Here is a 9,383-nt window from a genome sequence, read left to right on the forward strand (position 1 = left end):
TTATAGGTTTAGGAAAACAAATGAACATTATCATCTCATAGGTGAATATTCGAGTACAATGTATTATAAATAAAGTAAAAGATGTAAGTTTCCATTTGTGAGTCTGGAAATGTAAGCTGTTGTATTCTGTTATCAGGAGAGTCTGATGATCAGCCCTCATTAGCTGCAGGGATAATAACCGTGCATAAACCATTGGCACTGCAGCACTCACACAGCAGAACCCCCCATCCCTGCTGCCGGCTGGGCCCTGTGTGCTCTTTGCAAGTTGGAAACTAGTTTGGGCCATAGTGAGGAGTTTGGGTGAGTGCACTCAGTGCAGCAGTGTGATATAGGCTAGTAGCAGCACCAGCAGTTGTAGTTGTAAGGAAGTTGTGGTGTCGCTGTGTCAGCCTCCAGTGATAACGTTGGGTAATTTGAGACAGGAGGGGGTGAGGGGTGAGGTATTGTGTTGGGTGTTATTCAGGCCAAAGGACTTTTTTAAATGTGAATAGTCAGAGCTGAAGTGAGCAGCCTGTGTGCAAGGTAAGCTGTTCAACTATCCCCTCTTCTGCTGTGTTATATACACATATTATATTGCTATTGTTATTATTTCTGGAGTATAACCACTTGTATTTAATTATTGAGCTGTAGTGAGCCCAGTGCTGGTCAGACAACTATGTCTTTAATGCTTATATGTATATGTTTAGATTATAGATGTGGTTTAACAGCTAATGTGGTACTACAAGTGCCAGCGTGTCCGATAGCAAGAGGTCTGTATTGTACCCTGTGATGGGTTATTGCTATCTGTACCACCATATTGTTACATAATGTGTGCCCAGGAATTTCATCTGCTTCACACATGGCTACACAAACCAGCTTTATATATAGATCACATATGGTGGCACTTTCCTGAGCTAGTGTGACCTGCCTTTGCAGGCCCTCCTATACACATACACACATTACACACCACAATGGTGGATACACTCAGACACCTCCTTCCCCCTCAGACAGTCACTGCAGTAGTAAGTAAATCATTATTTTTCTCTTTGCATGCTTTTACATGAGAGACACAAATACTGGGGTGGTTGACGCTTTTACACAGCAATGTAGAGATGAGCCAGAATGAGCCCCCCCATTCAACTCTATATCAGACCACACAATGTAACCCCTCCCTGCCGCTGACGTGCGGCACAGTTTTACGAAAGGGCAGAATTGCACACTCACACTAACTGTCGTGTCAATGTTTGTGAAGCTTCCTGATAAGCCGTCAGGTGATCTGGAGTCACGTGATGGAATGAGATCAGCAAATCCAACATTTCAAGTTTCTGAACCGAGTTTAATAATAAGTGACGGAGTAATACACCGTTTGCGCGCGGACACACGTCTCGGCTGAGGGAGATATCCATATATCTGAACCAAAAGAGATAGACTAGGCAGGTCAAGAGTGCTTTCCACTCATATTAGCTCCTCTAGGCCTTAGAGAGTGATAAAGTACCAACCAATCAGTTCCTGTCACTTTACAGGCTGTGTTTGAAAAATGGCAGTTGGAGCTGATTGGTTGGTAGTTTATCACGCTTGTTCGGCTTAGTACATCTCCCCCATAGAGATAGCACCTGGGAGATCGTTTCTGTGTACAGTATATGACAATTTCACCGAACAGCAGCACGTATTCACTTTTTTTCTCCCTTTCTGGTTGTCAGGGTATTCTGGATAACGGGGTTCCGGCCAGCAGCTCCCACACCTGTGTACGTATTTCTTCCACCTACTCTACATGAGTGTATGTTTGGTTAATCAAGGGTACAGCGAAGGGGAAATCATAATTTATGCCAGCTGAAATGCATGCACCTCTTTGGGGGCGCTCGGGAGTGTAGGAGAAGCGTACCCATGCACCACAAGGAAGCACACCCACGACCCCCTCAGTGCATGCCACGGCGGCACTCTCACATATCGCTAGGCCCCCTGGCTCTATATACATAACTGCAATATACCATACACATGTAGGAAGTAGGTGTAAAAATATAAATGACACATCATTTAAATGTATATAATGATCTATGCATATCTGGGGTTTTGAGCATTCTTGTTACTGGGACTGATTAAACTATGCTACACATGCACTAATTACATTCCGAATGAATGAATAAGAACTCGCTGTAGACCTAGCAGGTAAGTGAACACACATTAAGATCCTGATCTATCTTCTATATCTTGTTCGACCGATGGTGGCCAAATATATAGATATACAATACGTGTGCTAGTGGCTCTGACTTCTGTTATTTCTGGTTGTATTACCAGGTGTGGCTATTAAATATCAAGACTGTACTTGTAAAAAAAAAAAAAAACACGCTAAGGGAGTCTCCGAACATTGACCTTGGTCTATCCCAAAACGGTTTTGCAAGTTTCACCCCTCTCTCACAGATAGTTTGCTGTCACACAGCGTTCGAATAAGCTGTGTTTTTCTCGTGCATCATAAAAAATGCTTCGTACAAAAGTAGAGCAACGTGTTAACTTAAAATGTTTTGTTAAATTGGACAAAACTGCCCACCGAATCTTTCCATATGCTCACCGAGGCCTACGGGGCAGATTATACTGTATTGCACGTGTGTTTGAGTGGCACAAAAGTTTTAGTGACGGTCGTGAGGATGTCAAAGATGATTAACGTCCCGGAGGGCCTTGCGCATCAAAAACAAACGGAAATGTGGAAATAATTGAGAAAATTTTTTAATTGGCCGTCAACTCCGCATCCGAATGGTAAACATTGACAATGAAACTGTTAGGCGAGTTAGCACAAACTTTTGTCATGATAAGATCTTGATGCTAAGATGGTTCCAAGGCTTCTCACTGCTGAGCAGAAAGAAATCTAAAGCGAGTTTGTACAGACACTTGACATTTTAGATCAAATTCAAGCAGATTCGCATTTTTTAGATAGTTATTACCTGTGATGAAACCTGGATCTTCCAGTACGATCGCTAAGGGGGCATACACACGAGACAATATCTTTGAACGATAACTATATTGTTCAACGATATATTGTTCCTTGTGTGTACAATGAATGACCAACGATGTGCGCTCCCTCTGGACGATAACTATATCTTTGGTTGTATGTACAAGCAGGCCAATTTGGACGATATCGTTCATACAGCACATCGTCCCGTGTCCATGCACTGGAAAACAACATCACCACTAAGAATGAAGAAAGCACGTCAAGGCAAATCCAAATTCAAAGCCATGTTAATTGTTTTCAAGGGTGTTATTTTGGAAGACTGGGTACCAGAAGGTGCACCAGCGAATCCACATTACCACAAAAATGAGAGGCCAGAGTTGTGAAAAAATGGTTTCATCCTCCACCAGGACACGCACCAGCCCACACAGCTCCATCTCAAATTACAGTGCAAGACTCCCTCCATACTCGCCAGACCTAGCACCCTGTGACTTCTTTCTTTTCCCTAAAGTCAAATCTGTACTCGAGAACCCGTTTTGCATCAGTTACTGAGGTAAAGAATAAAACAATGAAGCTGTTGAGACAGCTGACAGATAATGAGCTTCAGCACGGCTTTGACCAATGGAACATAAGAATGCAGGGCCGCCATCAGGGGGGGACTGCCGGGATTGGAATCCCCGGCTTGGACACTCGAGGAGCCCATCTGCTACTTCCCTCCCGCCCTGCCACAATAAAAGTAAGTAAATGTCACTAACAGGCCCGGCCGGGGGCCCACTCCTACCAGCGCGCTGCGGTCACTATCCCCTATCCTGGCTCCAGCTATTTTTCATATGCCTCCATTTTCTAGAGGTTCCCTGTTTAATGGGGGCTGGGGCGGCCCTGTCTATTTTGTCGGTCCCGGTGTCACAATTTCTGATGGTGGCCCTGGGTGTGTGGATATAGAAGGGGAACGGAGTTAAAATGTATTTGATATAATTAAAGATAAATTAAAGCATCAGTCTCGTTATTTAATAGCCACACCTCGTATTATTGGTTGAATATTATTGTGAACTGTTTTTATTATCTTCTCTAAATTACTGTTCTTGTTTGTGTCAAACGCTGTAACATTTTCTGGGTGTCAGTAACTTTTGATCATCTTACCCTGCATGGATTAAACTGGCACTGGCTGACTGCTTGTCCAAGTTCTTAACGAAGGTTTGCATGCTCTACTTGTCCAGCTAGCTATCCTGTTCCATTCACTCCTAAGTATCCTTACACTGTCTCACCCAGGTCCCAAATGGAGAAGCTTGTTGTCCTGTTGGCCGTTATCCTGTCTGTGCTTGGTAAGGCTCTCTGCTACCCGCTGGCAGACACTGTGCCCTCACTTCGCTTTGCGGTGATTGGAGACTGGGGCGGCCTGCCTCTTCCTCCTTACTTCACCAAGCAGGAGACCTTGGTTGCAACTCAGCTGGGCGAAACGGTTTCCAACTGGGGGGCCGACTTCATCGTGTCTGTTGGAGACAACTTCTACTATGACGGAGTGACAGATGTAACGGATCTCAGGTTTGAGGTAATAAAAATAAATGCCTTATATACTTTGTGTGGTTTAGTAATGGCCATCATGGGGGAGATTTATCAAAGCGTGGAGAGAGATAAAGTAACGATCAATCAGCTCCTGACTCTTTTTTTTTTTTAACTCGGCCTGTAACCTGATAGCGAGAAGCTGATTGGTTGATATTTTATCTCTCCAAGTTTCGATTAATTCCCCCATGTATCTCAAGGCAGAGGATGTATAACCCAAAATAATATCCTTTGCAGGACCTAATTGGCAGGATCGCCGCTTGTGCGCTTGCCAGATCCATTACACAGGTGCTGGCCTGGGACTGCAGTGTCTCCCCCTCTCCTTCAGTAGCGGCAGCCCCCTTCATCCAAGAGGATAGGGGCCGCTGCTGATTGGGAACAAAGCAAAAAAAAAAAAAAAAGGACAAGTAACTTTGCACCTGGGCAAAACCATACTGCACTGCAGGGGGCAGATGTAACATGTGCAGAGAGATGTAGATATGAGAGGGACCTGACCAAACCCAAATCTAAATGACAGTATAAAAATAAAACTGCCCAGTATTTGTAAGCTGCATGTAAAAGCAGCTAGTATATACCCTGCATGCACAAATAATAAATGTATTTGCATCCCTTGCATTGCACCATGGTCTGTTCCAGATAAAAAAAAAAAAGTAATTTTGTATTTGCTCCCTACTCAGAATCGGCTCTGAAAGTCTGCCTGACCGTTGTGCAGTGGTTCTGAACTTCAGCCCTCAGGACCCCACACAGGTCACGTTTTCCAGGTCACCCAGCAGGTGCACAGGTGTATTCATTACTCACTGACACATTTTAAAAGATCCACAGGTGGCGCTAATTATTTCACTTGTGATTCCTTGAGGAGACTTGGAAAACATGCACTGTTTGGGTCCTGAGGACCGAGTTTGAGAATCTGTGGATTAGGGATGTGCTCTGAAGCACAAATGAGGCCCATTGTGGATCCCTACAACGTTTACTAGACTTTCAAGTTCCTTTACGAAGGTCCAGTGGTTGGATAATATATAGGGAACGTGGATAGCTGGCTTATCCGTGCTCGACCAGTTCTGTTGTAATTTCCACTGAATAACAAGACAGGAGTTGGTTCATTATGTTCTTTAGCGAAAATGTCTTTTCCAGTGTGTACTGGTCGCCCACGCAGAGGAGGAAGCCATGTTCTGGGCTAAAACAATGCTGAGCATTTAGCCCATCCATTCACCAGCAGCCAAGGCAAGGCCTCATGAATACTGACAGAGCGCCTCTGTGATATCACCGATTCCTAATGTACAGGCTGCATTCTCATGTGTATGGTTTCATGCCAGGGGAAAGGGCAGATATACATCACATTATGTATGTAATTTACACAGCCAGCAGCATCTACCCCCCCCCCATGTCGTCACTTCTCACTGATGTGGGGCAAAGCTACAGTAGTGGGTGCACTTTCCATGCTGGGCACCTTTTATTACGTATGCTAAACCTGATGGGACAAGGAAGGTGATAGGTTCTAGTTTTATTTATATATTTTTTTGGTCATCTATAAGGGGTTTTAATTAGGATTCACTAGGATACATTAATCACCTGTGACTTCATCACCTCCCCAGACGACCTTCGAGTCGGTGTTCAACGCGCCCTCCCTGCGCAATGTTTCCTGGTACGTTATAGCTGGGAACCACGACCACAGCGGAAACGTGACTGCTCAGATGGCTTACTCCAACGTCTCCTCTCGATGGTAATGCCATTTATTGTACTGGAATATTTAAGGACCAGGTTATTGCGGAATGTGTTTGTTTTTTGCTCACTAACACCCCATAATAAATGGAGAAGAGCTGGAAACCGATGACTTTTCGTCCCTCCGTACAGGAAATACCCGGATCTGTACTATGACCTGTCCTTCAGGATCCCAAGCACGAATGTCTCTCTGCGGCTGCTTCTCCTGGACACCATCGTCTTGTGCGGGAATTCTGATGATTCGCTGGGGGAGCAACCCACCGGGGCGACCAATGCCAAGCTGGCAGACCAACAGCTGGCGTGGCTGACGGAGAAACTGCAGAGTTCCAAGGAGGAATACCTGCTGGTGGCCGGGCATTACCCGGTGTGGTCCATAGCGGAGCATGGTCCCACTCATTGCCTCCAACATCACGTGGAGCCCTTGCTGAAGAAATACAGAGTGACTGCCTATCTGTGTGGTCATGACCACAACATGCAGGTAACTGCTGCCCAAAACCCTTTACCTTCATAGGAATAGAATGGGGAGTCGGGTGTAGGTATCTGTTACAATTAAGTACACTCTAGTATTGTGGGGTTTATACCAACGACCCGTCTGTAAAAACATCTGTTTAAAGAACATAATGATGGAATGAGATTGGGGCAGAGGTATCAATAGCTTGGGTTGGGTACAGATCCTGCTATGCGCCACCCCTGTAGGTAACCACTCTAACTCTTTCCCTAAATCTAGCCCTCCCCCCCCCCCCCCAGCAGCCTAACCCAACCCCCCTCCCTAACCCTAATACTTGACCGTTGGGATGTTAGCGTTCGGGATTCTGACTGCTGTCTGGATTCCAGTGTCGGCATTCTGAATGCCGGAATCCCAGTGGTCGGCATTCTGATCGCATCCCTCCCAGACAATCAGTTTGAGCAGCAAATACTGAGGGACATAACTGTGATCTGTGTAAAGTAGATGGGTGTGTCTTCATTTACGATTCTCTTCAGCTCTGCAATACTAAGGTAGCCTTTCATAGACACAACATGACACCACAGATGGCAGACTACTCTCCAATATAAGGTTCCCAATGGCTCAGGGATCAGAGAGTTTTTCTGTTTTGCATATTGTCGAGAGAGTATTTTAAATCTCTCACAATACCTTGTAATACCCCTCCCCAAATCCCCTTCATTGTGCCCAAATCAGGGCAAAGCAGTTCTTACTGTGCCTATTATTCCATCTCGTTGTCCAATGTTTAGCTCTAAATAACCAGTGGGGGGGGTTAAGTGGCATATTGTCAGCTTGGTACTTTCACCCTTTTGTCTTTTGTGAGGTGTGCAGAATTGGAGACTCCTCTTTTCTACACCACATTTTCACGGTCACCTTTTTGCTTTTCTTGCTCTAGTACCTGCAGGATGAGAGCGGCATCGGGTATGTGCTGAGCGGTGCTGGAAATTTTATGGAGAATTCCCGGAAGCACGAGCACGACGTTCCTGAAGGTTATCTACGTTTCTTCCAAGGTGATGAGGAGACTATGGGGAGCTTTGTCTACATGCAGGCTACCCCTAAGGAACTGAATATAACCTATATACAGTCTGGGGGCAAAAGTACCTTCCACACCACCCTGCATCCACGGCAGCTGTAACCTCCTCCGCTACGCAACCATCGCTAGCTGTCCTGGCATAATAGTGGACGTTTTTCCGTTGATCGTTAATCAGATCCTTTCCATGACGTGAAGACTATGGCGTCGGTCTTCTACTGAGTAGATCAGGGACTAACCATTTTTAAGTAGCAATATTTAATATTTATGATTGTGCCATTCAATGTGAACAAATAATTGGTTTATAAATGACGTTGAATTTTACTGTTTGTTTTTACAATTTTAATCATTCTGATTTGTAGAAGTCAAAATCCAGGTAGAAAGCGGTTTAAAATGTGGAGGTAATTTTGTGCGCTGAAGCAATATTCGCAAGCGTACAGCCTAGGTGGAGCTTGGGACATCTCCGAGGCAGGAGACCAGGGACCAGGGCCTGTTCTAGACCAAGTGGAGCTCAGGGCAAAGATTTCCTCTGGTGACCCCGGTAGGTTGCTTTCTGTCTGATGCCCTGCGACTCTGTTAAGCTCCCCGCTTGTCAATGCGCCGGAGCCCCCTCCCTTGCCGGCTGGCATAGTGACCCGTCTCCACTCCAGACAAGATGGCTGCCTGCTATGGACGGTGTGGACTGCTGCATGTCGGGGGGGAAATGTAAGACCGCAGCCTGCGGGGTAACAGAATGGGTTACATGGGAACTGGGCTCTGAAGGCTGCTGTACTCTTTGACAGCCCAAGACAGGGGTGAAAGCGCTATGGGTGGCTGCCCTGACAGCCCGCCCCTTGAGCTGGCCCTGCGTGACACGCAAAGTGTCTGCTTTCACTAGTTCCCAGTAGATGGAATATTGGTCCAGCGCACAAATTGGATGTAACCAGCACTATGTAATTATTATATAATAAATCTTATCTAATCTTCTCAACATATATTTTCTACAAATATATCTGAAATATAGGCGATAATAAGCGAACGTTTAAATTACAAATTCTGATTTAGGCCACTGTTATTGTGTGTGTATATTTTCTTTTTTTTTTTTTTTTTTTTTTTAAGTATAAACTTAAAACTCCCAATGGTTTGTCGTATTTGTCATGTACTTGTCACAGGACTATAGGGAGGGACTAATGAGTTCTGAGAACGTTCGATTTAAGGAACTAGCACGTGTTCTTGTCATTCCTTCATATGACGTGCAGCTGTTGATCAGCACATGATGCCTCCTGTGTACGTGACACATGATGCTAATTATTTATATTTGTGGTTTCTGCATATTTCAAAAGTGTTTGTCTTTTTAATCTTTCTTGTTGGGATTTTTGTTTACATTTATCCTTTCAACAGTATTTTGTATCTTTTTAAATTGTACAGACATTAAATGTTTGCAATAATGCTGTTGTTTTTTTATTTTATTTTATTTAATTTTTTTCTTGATCTGTTACCTTTTTTTTTTATTAACACAACACAAACCCTTTCTGCAGCCATGTACAGAGGTTACAACAAAATAATATGGGTTACAGTGCAGAAATTGTAACAGGTTCCAACATGACAATCCTGACAAACTAGTGCAAAAAAGAAAAAATTACTAACGGACACAAAATATGGATAAGAAAATTATTTCATAATATAAAAATGTT

The 9,383-nt window shown here is 44.3% G+C and overlaps 1 protein-coding gene across 2 annotated transcripts; it reads left to right on the forward strand.

Annotated features, from left to right (window-relative positions):
• The first annotated feature begins 264 nt into the window (after positions 1–264).
• ACP5 (acid phosphatase 5, tartrate resistant) lies at positions 265–9,137 on the forward strand. 2 transcript variants are annotated; one of them, XM_088463409.1, is made up of 6 exons: positions 265–300; positions 1,680–1,724; positions 4,190–4,469; positions 6,073–6,200; positions 6,332–6,677; positions 7,576–9,137. In XM_088463409.1, the coding sequence occupies exons 3-6, from the start codon at positions 4,197–4,199 to the stop codon at positions 7,813–7,815; spliced, it is 987 nt and encodes a 328-aa protein (XP_088319535.1). In that variant the 5' UTR covers positions 265–300; positions 1,680–1,724; positions 4,190–4,196; the 3' UTR covers positions 7,816–9,137. The 2 variants fall into 2 exon arrangements, with proteins under 2 accessions (XP_088319535.1, XP_088319534.1); XM_088463408.1 differs by lacking the exon at positions 265–300 and adding an exon at positions 471–522.
• The last annotated feature ends 246 nt before the right edge of the window (positions 9,138–9,383 follow it).

This window comes from Taudactylus pleione, unplaced genomic scaffold (genome assembly GCF_031769625.1).
Source record: "Taudactylus pleione unplaced genomic scaffold, aTauple2 ptg001362l, whole genome shotgun sequence".
Classification (NCBI taxonomy): domain Eukaryota; kingdom Metazoa; phylum Chordata; class Amphibia; order Anura; family Myobatrachidae; genus Taudactylus; species Taudactylus pleione.

Bases quoted from the DNA above. Each gene is read 5' to 3' on its own strand.
- ACP5 (XM_088463409.1), top strand. From the start codon at position 4,197: ATGGAGAAGCTTGTTGTCCTGTTGGCCGTTATCCTGTCTGTGCTTGGT. The intron at 4,470-6,072 runs GTAATAAAAATA...TCACCTCCCCAG, and splicing joins TAACGGATCTCAGGTTTGAG to ACGACCTTCGAGTCGGTGTT. The intron at 6,201-6,331 runs GTAATGCCATTT...CCCTCCGTACAG, and splicing joins TCCAACGTCTCCTCTCGATG to GAAATACCCGGATCTGTACT.